This window comes from Cervus elaphus, chromosome 20, assembly GCF_910594005.1.
Source record: "Cervus elaphus chromosome 20, mCerEla1.1, whole genome shotgun sequence".
NCBI lineage: Eukaryota > Metazoa > Chordata > Mammalia > Artiodactyla > Cervidae > Cervus > Cervus elaphus.
The window spans coordinates 40839162-40856682 of NC_057834.1; the positions used below are offsets into that span (position 1 = coordinate 40839162).

General features: G+C 44.5%; 1 protein-coding gene across 9 annotated transcripts; it reads right to left on the reverse strand.

Moving 5' to 3' along the window:
* Window positions 1-10282: 10282 nt before the first annotated feature.
* Window positions 10283-13648, reverse strand: IVL (involucrin). Of its 9 annotated transcripts, none has more exons than XM_043878345.1 (4): window positions 13558-13648; window positions 11943-12376; window positions 11124-11651; window positions 10283-11081 (listed from the first exon to the last, which is right to left on the reverse strand). In XM_043878345.1, exons 2-4 carry the CDS (start codon window positions 12351-12353, stop codon window positions 10611-10613), a joined length of 1410 nt encoding a protein of 469 aa, XP_043734280.1. In that variant the 5' UTR covers window positions 12354-12376; window positions 13558-13648; the 3' UTR covers window positions 10283-10610. The 9 variants fall into 9 exon arrangements, with proteins under 9 accessions (XP_043734280.1, XP_043734279.1, XP_043734275.1 ...); XM_043878344.1 differs by having other exon boundaries at window positions 11124-11774; XM_043878340.1 differs by having other exon boundaries at window positions 11733-12376.
* Between the last annotated feature and the right edge of the window lie 3873 nt (window positions 13649-17521).

The window sequence follows — 17521 nt, forward strand, 5'->3', positions numbered from 1 at the left end:
CCCGCCAGCACAGCTCGGAGTCTTTTTCTACTCTCTGCAGTTCTCGTAAGGAAAGGCGGGATTAATGCTACCCATCCATCTTTGCCTGAAAACACACATCTACATGGCTTCTTCTCACAGTCCTGCTTCTCCTACTCCCTTACTAGTTTTGTCTGGAAGTACAGCCTTAATAAATTATTTGCAAATAAATCCTCATCTCAGGGAGTGAGATGATACCCGTTGTGGTTCCAGAAGGCTGATTCTGGTGGTGGAATTTGGAGTTGACTTGCTTGCTGTCTAGAAGGAAACAGGATCCCTTCACTGATTGCACTATCTTTCATGGTGAATCAGGGCAAGATCTAATGGAAGGTGATGCCCTGGCTTGTGCTACATCTTTGATTTTTTGAGATAAATAGAGGAAATGCTAAGCTTGAGGATGGTGAACTCAGTTGTTGCTGGTTGATATTGATGCTTTAAAGAGATAAAAAAAAAAAAAAAAAAAAAAAGCTCAGGTCACCCACTTATTACCTTCAGATGTGATGTGAAAGTCAGAAGGTGTACATAGTAGTGTTTAAAAAGACCCTCATCTCCTGCAGATAGTGCTAAATGCAAGACTTTAAGACCTAATAGTAACCTCAGCATGTATGCGTGCTAAGTTGCTTTAGTCGTGTCTGACTCTTTATGACCTATGGACTGTAGCTCACCAGGCTCCTCCATGGGAATTCTCCAGGCAAGAGTACTGGAGTGGGTTGCCAATTCCTACTCAGAGGATCTTCCCAACCTTGGGATTGAACCCATGTTTCTTATGTCTCCTATACATAGGCAGAAGGGTTCTTTATCACTAGCGCCACCTGGGAAGCCTAATAGTAACCTCTGTAGAAAGCCAAATTTTCAGCTTTCATGCTTCTTATACCAAAGGAAGATCCTAATAGGGAAAGAATGAAACCTCAAAACTTGTGATGGGAACATATTCATGGCTGTTTTAGAGAACACTGAACTCCAGAATCCCCTGAATTTTCTCAGCCTGCAGAAGCCAGCCACTCTACTTAGACGACATCAGTCCCCACATTCTCACTGGCTGAAGATGTGAAGAGGCTTCATTTGAAGCAGATACTTTGTAAGGCATTATCATCTAACTGGAGATCACCCTCACCTCCTCTCCTGGCCATTGGTTCAAGTCTCAACAAAGCCAACTGAGTTAGTGCTGATCCTGCTAAGGGAGGGAAGAATTATTCAATCCTGGGAATCTGCACCAGGACACAGGAGTGCTAACCAGATGCCATGATTGTCTGTGTAGAAAATCTCAAAGAATCAACAGTAAATCTTCTCAAACAAACAGCAATCATACCAAGGTCAACAGGATACAAGGCTAATATACAAAAGTCAATTGTTTTCCCATATCCCCGCAATGAACATATGGAATTTGATATTAAAAGCATAATGCCACTTACAAAAAATACTTTGGTAAAAATCTAACAAAATATGTTCAAGACCTTTATGTGAAAACTACAATAGTCTGAAGAAAGAGAACAAAGATCTAAATAAATAGAAGTACATGCTTTGTTCATAGATTCAAAGACTCAATACTGTTAAGATGTGAATTTTTCCCAAATTTATCTACAGATTCAACATAATCCAAAACAAAATTCCAGCAAGCTCTTTTGTGAATAGCAACAGACTGATTCTAAAGTTTATGTGAGAAGGTGAAAGACTCAGAATAGCCAACCAAAGACTGAAGAATAAGAATGAAGTTAGAAGACTGACGTTACCTAATTTTAAGGCTTAATATAAAGCACAGTAATCAAAACAGCATGATATTGGTGAAAGACTAGATCTGTAGTTTGATGCAACTGAATAGCGAACCAAAAATAGATCTACACAAGCAGAGTCAACTGGTTTTGATAAAGGGGCAAAGGCATTTCAGTGGAGAAAGTCTTTTCAACAAGTCATGTTGGAGCAACTGGACATTTATATACCAAAAAAAAAAAAAAAGAATGAATTGAGACCCAGACTTTATACCTTTCATAAAAAATTAACTTAAAATTGATCATGGACCTAAATATAAAAAATCTGTAAAATTTCTCTAGGGTAACCTAGGAGAAAACCCAAGTGACCTTGGGGTAGTTGGTGAGCTTTAATTTTTAAAATTTTTATTTGTTTAATTAAAAATTTATGCATTTTAAGGAAATTAACATTTTTAGAATCACAAAAGGTGTCCACTACCACATCATTAATCAAAGCAGCTCTCATCTACCGCCACTCTAGACCCTGTTTTCACTGGTGCCTGCCTCTATAATTAATTCTCTTCAGAACTGTGATTTTTTTTAAACTTTTTGTTTTATATTAGAGTATAGCTGGTTAGCAATGTCGTGATAGTTTCAGATGTACAGCAAAGTTATTCGGCTCCTTGTATACATGGGAGTGTGTGTATACATACATACGTATACATACACATCCACACCTGTGTATAGGTGTACATACATACCTATACATGTATCTATTCCTTTTCAAATTCTTTTCCCATTTAGTTTGTTATATAACACTGAGCAGAGTTCCCTTTGCTATACAGTAGGATCTTATTGGTTATCTGTTTTGAATATAGGAATGTGTACAAGTAAGTCCCAAACTCCCTAACTATCCCTTCCCTTCATCCTTTCCACCTGGTAACCCAAAGTTCATTCTCTAAATCTGTAAGTCTGTTTCTGTTTTATGAATTAGTTCATTTGTATCATTTCCTTTTAGATTCTGCGTATAAGCAATATCATACAATATCCTTCTCTGTCTGACTTATTTCACTCAGTAAGACAGTCTCGAGGTCCATTCATGTTGCTGCAATTGGCATTATTTCATTCATTTTAATGGCTGAGTAATATTCCGTTACATATATGTGCTCAGCTTTATCCATTCCTTTGTCAGTGGATATTTAGCTCACTTCCACGTCTTGGTTATTGTAAATAGAGCTGCAATGAACATTGGGGTGCATGTGCCCTTTCAGACCATGCTTTTCCCAGGATAAGCCCAGGAGTGGGATTGCAGGATCATATGGTAGCTTTCCATAAGACAACTGCTCACCAAAGAAGATAGATGACAAACAAGTATAATGAAAATATACTCAACATCATTTTTCATCAGGGAATTATGAATTAAAAATATAAGATACCGCTATACATCTACAGCTCAGTTGGCAAAGAATCCGTCTGCAACGCAGGAAACCCTGGTTCAATTCCTGGGTCAGGAAGATCCTCTGGAGAAGGGATAGGCTACCCATTCCAGTATTCTTGGGCTTCCCTTGTGGTTCAGCTGATAAAGAATCCACCTGCCATGCAGGAGACCTGGGTTCGATCCCTGGGTTGGGAAGATCCCCTAGAGAAGGGAACGGCTATCCGCTCCAGTATTCTGGCCTGGAGAATTCCATGGACTGTGTAGTCCGTGGGATGGCAAAGGGTTGGACACTACTGAGCAACCTTCACTTTTACACATCTATTATAATGGCTAAAATACAAAAAGTCAACATTAAACGTTGGTGAGGATGCCAGGCAACAGAAACGCTCATTCATGGCTGGTGGCAATACAAAATAGTACAGACACTTTGGAACAGAGGATACCTGTTTCTGACAAAGCTAAATATAATCTTACCATATGATCCAGCAACTCTAGGGATTTACTTGATTTAAAAATCTAAGGCCACAAAAAGCCTGCACACAAAGATTTATAGAAGTTTTATTCCACAATCACCAAAAAATGGAAGCAACCAAGATATCTTTTGATAGATGAATGGATAAGCAAACTGTGATATTTACATACAATAGGATACTAGCGATGAAAAGAGATAAGCTATCAAATCACAGAAAGACAGGGATGAAACTTAAATGCCTATTTCTCTTTTTTTAATTAATTTATTTATTTTATTTAGATGCTAATTACTTTACAATATTGTAGTGGTTTTTGCCAAACATCGACATGAATCAGCCATGGGCACACATGTGTTCCCCATCCAGAACCCCCCTCCCAACTCCCTCCCCATCCCATCTCCCAGGATCATCCCAGTGCACCAGCCCAGAGCACCCTGTCTCAGGCATCAAACCTGGACCAGCAATCCACTTCACACATGATAATATACACGTTTCAACGTTACCCTCTCAAATCATCCCATCCTCGCCTTCTCCCACAGAGTCCAAAAGACTGTTCTTTACATCTGTGTCTCTTTTGCTGTCTCTCATATAGGGTCATCGTTACCATCTTTCTAAATTCCATATATATGTGTTAGTATACTGTATTGGTGTTTTTCTTTCTGACTTACTTCACTGTGTATAATAGGCTCCAGTTTCATCCACCTCATTAGAACTGATTCAAATGCATTCTTTTTAATGGCTGAGTAATATTCCATTGTGTATACATACCACAGCTTTCTTATCCATTCATCTGCTGATAGGCATCTAGGTTGCTTCCATATCCTGGCTATTATAAACAGTGCTGTGATGAACATTGGGGTACACGTGTCTCTTTCAATTCTGGTTTCCTCGTTGTGTATGCCAAGCAGTGGGATTGCTGGGTCATATGGCAGTTCTATTTCCAGCTTTTTAGGAATCTCTACACTGTTCTCCATAGTGGCTGTACTAGTTTGCATTCCCACCAACAGTGTAAGAGGGTTCCTTTTTCTCCGCATCCTCTGCAGAATTTTTAAATGCCTATTTCTAAGTCAAAGAAGCTGCTGCTGCTGCCGCTGCTGCTAAGTCACTTCAGTCATGTCTGACTCTGTGCGACCCCATGGACTGCAGCCCTCCACGCTCCTCTGTCCATGGGATTTTCCAGGCAAGAGTACTGGAGCGGGGTGCCATTGCCTCCTCCGAAGTCAAAGAAGCTAGTCTGACTTTAATTATATGACATTCTATAAAGACAAAACTATAAAAATAGAATAAAGATTAGGGTTCAAGGAGAGCACAGAAGGGTTGGATAGGTGAAGCATAGATGACTCTGTTTTAGGGCAATGAAACTACTCTGTATGATTATACACACACACACACACACACACACACACACATATATATATAATTTTGCATTTGTTAAAACCAATAGAATTTTGCAGCACATAGAGTAAAACAATGCATGCAAAATAAAGAAAAAATAAGAAGTTGGGGAATCCTAGGAAAGAATATAGACTGTTATACGATATTATCTGTGTTACAAATGTATGCAACTGCCTCATTGGAGAAGGTAAGAGAAAAAAAAACTGACTTAAACAGCTTTGGAAATGAGAGAAACATGTAAGACTAAAGGCATAAGAACTGCTTATTAGCACTGCGGTACGGTTGAGACGGGAATGGCAACCCACTCCAGTAAGCTTGCCTAGGGGAAGTCCCATGGACAGAAGAGCCTGGCAGGCTACTGTCCATGGGGTCACAAAGAGTTTGACATGACTGGGCAACTAACACTTTAACTTTCATGCTGTGCTCAGTCATGTCCGACTCTTTGTGACCCCACGGACTCTAGTCTACCACATTCCTCTGTTCAGGAATTTTCCAGGCAAGTATACTGGAGTGGGTTGCCAATTCCTACTCCAGGGGATCTTCCTGACCCAGGGATTGAATATGCATCTCCTTTGTTGGCAGGTGGATTCTTTACCACTAGGTCACTTCTGATTCTTCTATGAATGTACACTAGAAATGAACAATTAAGAAGATGGATGGTGGATGGTAGGTGTGACATTTTCCACTGTTGGAGTTGGAATTTACATATGAGAAAGAGGGTAGAATGATTCATGTGGTTAAGGATTATAGTTGGAGATGGTGGTATGAACTATGTTTAGCTTAATATAAATACAGGTGCTTACATATAGAAATGCACACTCATGCACACATATACATACATGTTAGTACACATACATATATTTCCTTTGTGAATTGAGTGGACCCAAAAGAAACAGTAAACTAGTAAAAGTGAGCATGACAGATCTTGGTTTTTAATGGCATTCTCCAGTAAAATCAACCAGGACTCCTCGAAGAATTTGTTAACTCTAGGATTGGGGCAGGAATATACATGATAAGCCTGGAGTACCTCGTAGTGCCAGAAAGGATGGAATGCTCAAAAAAATCAAAGGAACGAAGGAAAAACAAAAACTAAAAACTCCACTTTGATATTTAACTACAGACACAGGAATCAATTGAAAGATCTCCTAATGGCCAAAGCTGGAACAATTTAAACAACAAAATAAAATACTATTCAGGTCCTTTGCCCAAAATAAAGAAAGTACTATCTGGATCTTTTGTCCATTTTAAAACCGGATTTTTCATTTGTTTGTTTTCTTTTTTTTTAATTTGTATGAGTTCCTCATTTATTTTGGATGTGAACAAACTCCTTTTGGTGACAGACCATACTATTATAGCCAAGACCACTGCCAAGGAACTTATTCTCTAGATAAGTTGGTTTTAGGTCTTGCTTTTAAGTCTTTAATCCATTTGGGTTGATTTTGGGGTATCATTCTGAGAGTCTGATTTTATTTTTTTGCACTGAATATCCAGTTTTCTCAACACCATTTATTGAAGAGACTATCCTTCCTCATCTTGTATTCTTGGTGTCTTTGTCAAAAATTAATTGACCACATAAGCATGGATTTATTTCTAGTTTCTCTAATCTGTTTCTTTGATCCATGTGTCTCTTTTTATGTCAATATCATGCTGTTTCCAGCAGGTATATGAAAAGGTTCCCAACATCACTTATCAAGAGGGAAATGCAAATCAAACCACAGTGGGATATCCTCTTACACCTGTTAGAATTGCTATTATAAAAATGTCAAAAGCTAACAAGTGTTGACAAGAATGTGAAGAAAAGATAATCCTTGTACATTGTTGGTAGGAATGCAATTGCTATAGTTATTATGGAAAACAGTATGAAGTTTCCTCAAAAGTTTAAAAATAAAGCTGCCATATGATTCAGCAATACCACTTCTGGGTATATACACAAAGGAAATGAAATCAGTACTTGAAGAGATATCCTATGTTCATTTCAGCATTATTAATGATAACCAAGATATGGAAACAACTTAAATGGCAATGGATGAATGGGTAAAGAAAATGTGATATATGATGTTATATTATAATGTGTGTGTGTATATATACATATGTATATATATACATATATATATATAAAATTTGGACTTCCCTGGTGGCTCAGTGGTAAAGAATCCACCTGCCAATGCAGGAGATGTGGGTTTAATCCCTGTGTTGGGAAGATCCCCTGGAGAAGGAAATGGCAACCTAGAAAATCCCATGGAGTAGCCTGGAGGGCTACAGACCATGGGGTCACAAAAGAGTTGGACATGGCTTAGAGACTAAACAACAACAGCAAATTTAATCTCAGAAAGGGAGATGAAATTTGTGACGCCAAAGAAGCTGAATTTATAGTAGCATAGAGCAGAGTAGTGGTTATAAGAAGCAGGGGTGTAGAGGGAAAAGGGAGATTTTTAAAAATGAAGGAAAGGAAAATGGTGGTTGCTGAGGGCTGCAGGGAGACGGTCATGGGGAATTATTGTTTAATAGGTACAGAGTTTCAGTCTTGCAAGAGGGATGGTGGTGACGGTTGCACAACAACATGAATGTACTTAATACCTCTGAACTGCACATGATTAATACATGAAATTTGATGTCATGAGTATTTTACCACAATAAAAAATAAACTACTACTGGAGTATAACCCAAAGTGTAAAACAAAATATTAATGAGTACATGCTGACATAAATAAATTATTAAACACATCTACCATATACACATCCAAACATATACACATCCATATATACATAAGGAGAGGAAATAAATATGTCTCCTATATGGATAATTCAAAATAATTTATGAGGATACTCCATCTTCAGTGACAGAGAGCTTAACTCCTCAATTCTTTCTTAATCGTGGGCTTTGCAGAATGACATCCTTCCAAAGAATACAGTATAGTCAGATGGGATGTTGGGAGGGAGGGTGAAGACAGTAATTTTACAGTGGAGAAGCCTTATATATACTACCTCAGCCAGGTGATCAAGGTAATAAATCATGTGAATAGTATGTACTCTTTATATAATGTAATGAAAAAGGCAGTTTACCTCTGTGGTATTCCTCCTAGAAAACAATAACTCCAGTCAAACCATGAAGAAAACATCAGACAAACCCAAACTGAGGGATATTCTATAAAATACCAGACCAGGATGCCTCAAAACTATCAAGGTCATCAAAAAGCAAAGAAAGTCTGAGGAACCATCACAGTCAAGAGGAGCCTAAGGTAACAAGACAGTAGTGTGGTATTCTAGATGGGATCCTGAAACAGGAAAAGACATCAGGTGAAGACTAACATAATTGGAATAAACCATGAACTTCAACTAATAATAATGTACCAATACTGTTTTGCTAATTGTAAGAATAAATGTGCCATACTGATATAAGGTGTTAATAACAAGGGAAATTGGGTGTGAAGTGTAAAGTAACTCTCTGTACTATCTTCTTGACCTTTTCATAAATCAAAAGCTACTCTGAAAAAAAAGGTATTTTATACATTCTGCTATATATAAAATCTATAAACAATAAAGTTCTGTTGTATAGTACATGGAACTCTATTCAATATCTTGTAATAACCTACAATAGGAAAGAGTCTGAAGTTGTACACCTGAAAGTAATACGGTATTGTATATCTACTCTAGTTAAATAAATAAATTTTTAAAAAAAGAAAAGAACCACCAAAAAAGTCTATTAAAAATCAAAACCTAGGACTTCAAAAAAAACTGCACACATTCTGGGTGTTTCTAATTACTTCTCCCTGTGCCCCCAATCTTCCCACCCAGTTCTACCCAAGCTTCCTTTTAACTCTTGTCCTCTTAGGAGGACTTGAGCCTGTAATCTCATCCTCTAAATAATGAGAGCCACCCAAGGAGTGAAGTATTGAGATCAAAATTTTGAATGAAACACCCTGTTCACTGTGTGATGGATGAATTCCTGGGTGTGTGGACACAGGGATCAAAGAACAGCTTGAGGGCCATTGCAATCATTCAGGTGAGAAATGACCTTGATCAAAGCTTGGAGGGTGTGGGAAGGGGTAGCAAGGATTTATCTCTGGTGTGGGGATAGGGAAGAAGAGGAAATGAGCATAGGGAATGATGTGGTTTCTCTGGCTTTGGTGAATGCACAGATGGTATCATTACCCAAGAGAGAGAATTCCTAACGAGGAATGACAGTGTGTGTGTCTGGAGTTGGGCGGGGAGTAAGGGACACTAAGTGCCTTTCAGACCCATTGACTTTGGGTGCATATGGCATTCTCAAAAGAGATGTCCCTGACATATGCTCATGATTGTGATGAAACAGCTTTGGGTAACTTGAGAAAACCTGCCTGAGATGATGTTAAATTATCAGAATCCTGGTGGCTCAGCAGTTATGAATCTGCCTATGATGCAGGAGATGCTGAAGATGTGGGTTTGATCCCTGGGTCAGGAAGACCCCCTGGAGGAGGAAATAGCAACTCACTCCAGTATTCTTGTCGGGAAAATTCCATGGACAGAGAAACTTTCTGGGGTACAGTCCATAGGGTCACAAAGAGTCGGGCCTGACTGAGTGCACACACAAGGTGATTCCCAGGAAGGAAAGAGCCCCATGTCCTGATGTGGTTAATGGTAGGTAGTAAAGGCTACAGAAATGTCAGGGAGGGAAAACCACTGCAATGACCTTAGATCTGTACTTCTGCAAGCTACTGGCTCCTCTGATTCCAGTTGGCTCAAACTTTGCTTCCCTTAGTGATATTTTCTCCATCAGAGACCAGTCCCAGAAGTCCCTCTTCTCCCCATCTTCCCCAATTCTGCTACTTTACTTTCCTAAAGTCTTCCTTAACCATGTCAGCAGTTCCAAGACTCTTGGAAACCATGAGCATATTCTGTGGAGAGAAAATCTGGGCAAGCACCAGAACCGAGGTGGAGCCCTACTCCCTACCCGTGCCTTTAGCATTGGGTTAGCATTGGGTTCAGTGGGTATAATGGAAAGCAGGGCTGAACTGAGATGAATAGATCCTCATCCCTCAGCCAAGGTAACCCATTCCCTCTTCCTGACTGTTGAGTGCTACTTTCAGGTACACGAGTGAACTTTTGTTTTGCTGTTGTTTTCATTTCCTTTTTAGAAGCTGTTGAATGTATTGAGTGGTTTGGGGTACAGAATCAAAGAGGGGTCAGAGTATCTGTCCACCTATGGGAACTGGCCAAGAGAGTCATTCTCAACCTTTAACCTGCACACGGGTTTTTATGTGGTGAGTGATAGAGTAAAAAGTCAAAGAAAATACAGGATTCCAAGCCTTCCAGGATTTATTCTGTATTATTGTACACACTCACAGATTCAGCTATAACAGTGGGGATGTAGTCAGAGTAGCTATAGTCACTCTCTCCTCAGGTAAAGCCTCTGGCCACCTGAGGTTGGGATTGGGCTCGTCAGAGGTGGATGCTGGGATATAACTCCCCCCACCCCAGCCCTATCAAAGAGACATGCAGAAGGTCAGGGTCAGGCAGGTTCACAGATGAGGCGGGTCACCCAGGTTGGGGGCCCGAGATAAGCGAGGCCACTGGCTCTCTTTTCACTTGTATGGGATTTCCGGGGCCTCTGGGACACTGCAGGTGGTTACTTATGTTTAGAAGGCACTACACCTCCTGCTTCCTCAGAGGGCAAGGCTTTTCCCTTCAGTGGCAGGACTGGTTGGATCTCTTGGACCTGGCCGGGAGCTGGGACAAACACAGGCTGTTTCAGCTGCCCCTCCTGCTGCTCCAGCAGTTGCTCCTCTTTCTTTTCCAGTTGCTCCTCTCTCTTTGCTGGTTCTTGATCCAATTGCTGGCCCAAGACCTTCCCCTGTTCCAGCTGTCCTTTTAGGTGCTGCTCTCTTTGTGTTTTCTCCTGCTCCAGCTGCGGCCCCAGGTGTTCTGCTTCCTGATATTCCTCGTGCTGTTCTTTTTGCTGCTGCACTTCCTGTTCCTGTAGCTCATGCTGTTGCTTTTTGACAAGCACTTCTGGCACCTGTGACTCTTGCTGCTGCTGCTCCACCTGCTTTTCTGGCACCTGTGACTCTTGCTGCTGCTCCACATGCACTTCCGGCACCTGTGACTCTTGTTTTTGCTGCTCCACATGCACTTTCAGCACTTGTGACTCTTGCTGCTGCAGCTCCACATGCACTTCCTGTTCCTGTGACTCTTGCTGCTGCTCCACATGCACTTCCTGTTCCTGTGACTCTTGCTGCTGCTCCACATGCACTTTCGGGACCTGTGACTCTTGCTGCTGCTGTTCCACATGCACTTCTTGTTCCTGTGACTCTTGCTGCTGCTCCACATGCACTTCCGGCACCTGTGACTCTTGCTGCTGCTGCTCCACGTGCACTTCCTGTTCCTGTGACTCTTGCTGCTGCTCCACATGCACTTCCGGTACCTGTGACTCTTGTTGTTGCTGCTCCACATGCACTTCCGGTACCTGTGACTCTTGTTGTTGCTGCTCCACATGCACTTCCTGTTCCTGTGACTCTTGCTGCTGCTCCACATGCACTTCCGGTACCTGTGACTCTTGTTGTTGCTGCTCCACATGCACTTCCGGCACCTGTGACTCTTGCTGCTGCTGCTCCACATGCACTTCCTGTTCCTGTGACTCTTGCTGCTGCTCCACATGCACTTCCGGCACCTGTGACTCTTGTTGCTGCAGCTTCACATGCTTTTCTGGCACCTGTGACTCTTGCTGCTGCTCCACATGCTCTTCTGGCACCTGTGACTCTTGCTGTTGCTGCTCCACATGCACTTCCTGTACCTGTGACTCTTGCTGTTGCTGCTCCACATGAACTTCTGGCACTTGTGATTCTTGTTGTCTCTGCTTCACATGCTGTTCCTGCACCTGAGACTCTTGCTGCTGCAACTCCACATGCACTTTCTGCACCTGAGACTCTTGCTGCTGCAGCTCCACGTGCACTTCCTGCACCTGTGACTCTTGCTGCTGCTGTTCCACATGCTGCTCCTGCACCTGTGACTCTTGCTGCTGCAACTCCACATGCACTTCCTGCACCTGAGACTCTTGCTGCTGCAGCTCCACATGCACTTCCTGCACCTGTGACTCTTGCTGCTGCTGTTCCACATGCTGTTCTTGCTGCTTTGGCTCCGCTTGCTCTGGTTCACACTTTTGCTCAGGCACCCCCTTCACAATTGTGTGTTTCTCCCTGAGCTCTAAGGGGACCTCCCCCGGGAGCTCCGAGTGTACCTCCTGGCATGGGGCAGGCAGTGGAGTTGGCTGCTTCACTTGCTCCTGCTGGGTATCGGTGGGAGGAGAAGCAGGCTTGAGGGGCTCCTGATGGGCAGGGGGCAGGATCACTGGCAGAGTGTACTGCTGGGACATCTTGGAAGCTGCTTTCGGTCAACCTGAAAAAGAGGAGGGGTTAGAGGAGTTACTGAAAGCAAGGAAATAGATGAAGCCCAAGAATCTGTAGCAGTGCCTGGTTTCTCAGCATTCCTAGTTCCCTTGGGTGGGGCATTCTTCTGATCATGCTGGGCTATCATTCCACAGAAGCAGCAGAGTGAAGGTAGGGATGGAGAGGGGCGGGGAAAGGCCCTCCTGGGAGCTTATTGTTCCCAAGAGCCAATAACAAGGACTGTCTCCAGAGCTGCTCTGTGCAGGTGCGCTGGGTAGCATCTCACCTCCTGCTCTTGCCTATCCTTGTCTCTGGCTTGTTCCTGACCTCCTCTGACAAACAGGAGAGTTGAGCTCTGGGATTATGACAGGAAGAAGGAAGGTGCCAAGGTGGGGGGAAGTTCTCCTGGAGGACCCCCAAGTCCTGGAAAATCAGTAACCCATCCCAACAGGATCTGAGAAGTGATGCTGCATGCCCTGGACTGGAGTCACATGACATTATCTTGGCTTAAATCTCCCAGTGAAATGCTGTGTGGTTCTGGGCACGTCATTTAGTCCCTCTGGGCCTCAGATTTCTCCTCTGCAAAATGAACCGGTTGGCATATTCAGCTCCAGGGCTTCTTTCTCTCTTGACCTTCTGAACTTTGGCTGGCGGTGGTGGTGGGAGGGGGCTGGAAGGTTGCTGAGAGCTGGAGCTGGTTCTTTCAAGTCTCCTACTTCTAAACTGGGTTTCCCTGCCCCTGCTCTGCCTGAGTTCTCCAAATAGAAAGTGTTCCCCGTTTGGCATTTCTCCCTTCTGTAGCACAGCTAAAAATTACAAGTGTGTCCCTGGACCCCATTCCCCTTGAGAGAAGACAAAAATAATAGTGAGCCCAAATCAAGCAGTTTTAGGAGAGAATCTGACTGTATTTCCCCTGCATCCCTATCTTACTCTTCTCTCCTCCCTGTCCCCCACACTTGAAAATACAGTCCGAAGAAGACATGGTGCAAGAGGGGATTGCTGTCTGTTCTGTTTCCAGGCCACGCACCTAACCCTCAGCACAGTGACCTGAGCTCCCCCAGAAGGACAGTGGTCCAATTGAATCCTGCACACGAGTGACCCCTGCACCCCCTCAGGCTGACCACCCCCAGCCACGTTCTGGCCTGTGGGAGGCCCCAGGTCCCAAGCCTGGTTCTACCAGCAAACACTTACCAGACTCACAGTGGGGCCAGCTGGAGAGGCTTCTAGTGGAGTGCTGAGCTGAGCAGGGGCCGAGGTGCCCTTTATACCGTTCCCCAGCCTGGCCTCCTTTCCAGGTTGAAGGAGAAGGACTGGTTTCACCACTCCAGTTGGTCAACTTCCTCTAGCCCCTTCCTGACTCATCATAGGCACCTTAATCAGAAAACCCCTGAGGGCCCCTTTTCACAGAGACACACAGCTCCCGCCTGGCCAGTGGGCTCTGGGGGTTCAGTCACCCCCATGAGGCTCATCACCTCGGCACAGGGAGGTGAGAGGGAGGCATCTTGGGAAACTGGTCCCCTATTCCTCTTTTTTTGTTTAACCTCAGCCAAACTTTTCTTCTGAATCTCAGTTCCTTTACCTGTAAAATGGGTTTATCTTCCTTATTAGGCTGAGGGATTCAATTCCAGGGCACAGAATAGAAAGTTACATGTCTTTCTGGGATGCCCAGTCTGGAGATATGTTAAAGGTGGGAGGAGCCACTTTTCAGGGCTCTTTTCAGCCCAAGAAACAGGGCTACTGTGGGATTCTCTTGGCCACTAACCCACAACATATCTGCTCTCAAGACATACCTATAACATAGCTATAACATACCTATAACTTCATTCTGCATGGAAGTACTCTGTCCTGGGATAGGGGAGGGTTCAGTCTGACAACTTTAGAGGTTAAGCAGAATGCTTACAGGAGTCTCCTGCCATGTGTCAGGGGCTACCCAGGCCCTATGCTGAAGACTGTAGTTACAGAAGTTCCCAAGAATGCCAAGCTCACAAAAACTCCAAGGCATGGACCACTTTAGGCAAGAAAACAGGCATTAAATCTATAATATATAAAATAATAAGGATTACTTTTTACGGTGATAAAAACAAACATCTCATACAATGTTTTGGGGAAATTCATGAAGATATAAAGATCAAGATTAAGGGGCCTTTCCAGGTGGTGCTAGTGGTAAAGAATCTGCCTGCCAATGAAGGAGACACAAGAGACATGGGTTCGATTTTTGGGTCAGGAAGATCCCGTGGAGTAGGAAATGGCAACGTGCTCCAGTATTCTTGCCTTTAATAACTTCATAGACAGAGGAGCCTGGTGGGCTATAGTCAATGTGGTCACAAAGAGCCAGACATGACCAAGTAACTGAGCATGTGTGCACGCGTGCGTGTGCACACACACAAACACTCTGACATAAAGATCAAAACTAGATCATCCACTACTTTCTCTAAACTACTCTCTGAACGTAGCTTAAGCAAACTTTCAGGGTGGGGGTTAGAGCTGGCTTGTCCCTCACCAGCAACAATGGTGACCTAAGCCTCTTGGAATAAAATGTAAACTCCCTACCAAGTGTTCAAAGACCCTTACTGAGAGTCCTCAGTTACTAAGACAAGCCCAGTGCTCCCCACCTCTGGGGCCTCCCAGGATCCCTAACTCTGCATCTTTCAGTTTCACAGTTAATGCTGGGGCCTGGAAGAGGGACTCCCTGGGACACCATCTAAAGGGTATCCCCTGATTTGCTGCATTTCACTTATAACAACTGAGGGCTGCTTTATTTGCTTTTGTCCACTTGTTTATTTTCCAAATTTCTCATTGAAAAATAAACTGTAAAAGGCAGGAGTTTTGCCTGCTGTGTTTTCCACTATGTCCCTAGAACCTGTCCTAACTATCAAATATAACCAGTAGCCTATAAATATCAGTGGAAAGAATGAAGGAACAGTGCATTTTAGTGTCATGCATATGTGTGTATAAACAAAATTGAATTGTGACTTGCCTTTCTCTTTAATAGCTTATTTTATGGACATCATTTAATCTTTCTCCTTCACAACCTAATCATAAAAAAATAAATAAAATCAAGGAAAATACTCATTTCTGGGGCTAATTTTGAGAAGTTCTGATTTCTGTATGGTATCTCACAGGTATCTCCCTCCAAGCCCCCAATAGATCTATTTCTGAGCTAATTTTGTCGTGCTCCTGGGGCTTAGTCTGAAAAGACAGATGGAAGGACTCCTGTTTCCGGAATATACCCTCAGTTCATGCCCTCTGTGGCCCCTGAGCCTCACCTGGGACCTCACATGGTCTCCCGTTAGCACAGGGCCAGCCATCTTCTGGGGCAGGGCAAGTGCTCTCCACCCTGCCCCCTCCCCCTTTGCCCCATGCAGAACTAAGCCAGCACCCTCACAAAGAGGCACCCATGCCTTCTACTTTGCAGCTGATCTCACATGGGAGGAATCTGCCTCTCCCCAGCTCATGACTGTCAGTCCCTGCTCCAGGAAGTCACACCGGTCTTATGGGTTTCCATGGACTAGAATCTGCCAGATCTACCTCCCGCCCTCTGATTCACAGCATAATGAAAGCTTTGGGGGAAGACAGTGTGTGAGCCTTTGGCCACTGGGCAGAGCCGGGGTGTGGTGAGGAGGGTGAAGCCTGGAGTTGCTGGGGTGTGTGTGTGTGTGTGCACGTGGGCACGCGCTCACGGGGAAGGATTGGAGGAGCCCCAGCCCCAGCTCATGGGGCTCAGAGGCCCGATGCTCTGCCCTCAGATTGCCCCATCTGGGGCACAGACAGGCATGTGCATGGGCGAGATTCTCTTGGTGTCTGCGTGAGCGATCCCACGGGGCCCCAGGGCCCACACGAAGAGGCCGGGTAACTGTCTAGCCCCCGCCCACTGTCTTGGGGATGAGCTCATATCCCATGACACATGCAGAGGCCCTGAACCCAGCTCAAGGAGGCCCTGGCTCTTTATCTTGCAGAGCCAGAAACTGGCTGGTTTCTCTTTCTGAGTGATACATCCTTCTTGAACTGTTGCTTAGCTGTGGGGGCAGGATGAATGGGTCATGTACTTCGCTGCCCGGGGGCGCCCAGGAGGAGGGTTATGAGGATAGCTCTTAGTAAGTTGGTGGGATGGGGTGATGGCAGATGGTCCTGCAGTGCTGGCTTGGACCAGGTCTCACGTTCTCATCTAGGGTAGCCACGCCTAGGATGTCTCCCAAAGAGGCAAAGCCCCCATCCTCTGAGGCCGTGGACATCTTCTCCATCCCCTGGGGCTTCTCCTCTGCCCAGGGCACTGTTGCCCACATCTTCCCACAGTCCACACTCTGTACTGGTCACCTTCCCACAGGCCCATAGTCCTCACTGCCCTGCTCCATGGTGCCTCCTGAAAACTGGCCTCCGCTCCTCATTTGCCCTCTGTGGCCATCTGCTGCTCCAAGAAGAGAGAAAAGACCAAGAAAGGGCCAAGAGGCTGAGTCTTCCTCTCTAGGCTCCTGAGTTGGCCTGTCTGATGTACCCTGGTGCTTCCCTTATGTCTTCCTCTGGCCTCTCCTCCTTGACCTGTGAGGTTGCTAGGCTCCAATTTCTTGCTTGTGAATCTGATCACTGTGGAGAGACAGACACAGCTCTGCTCCTGGTGCAGTAAGAGGAGCAAAGGCATGAAAGTTGATCAGGAGCAGAGAAAAGGAGCTGTTCAGTGCCCTCTCCTCCAGCTTGCAGGATGCCCTCCTCTTGGGCTCGCTGGGAAACCACATCCTGGGTAGCTGATTGTCTGCACCTGATTACAGCAGCATCTCTGAGCTGGGAGCAGGGGTGGGAGCTGGAGAACGCATGGGGAGGGCCTGGCCAGGGTGCCCAGGAGCTTCCCGGCACTTCCCAGTCCCCTCCACTGGGGCCAGTGCCGTTTTGTGACAGGTGGGAAGTGAAGTCTGAAGAGAGGACATGAGAAGCCCAAGGCCCTACAGAGGGCCTGCGGCACAGCTGAGCAGAGCTCCCACACGCTGATCTCTGTCCAGCGGGCTCTCTTCCCCACCAGGCTGCCTTCCCAGGTGCCTGAGCATCTGACAGAGGTAACGGGCTACACTAGATAACCTGGGACATCTTCTGAGTGTGAATCAGCCATCTACGGGCTGACCCCATGTGGTCAGTTCTGGGCTTCCTAGAGGAAGGACCAGTCTTC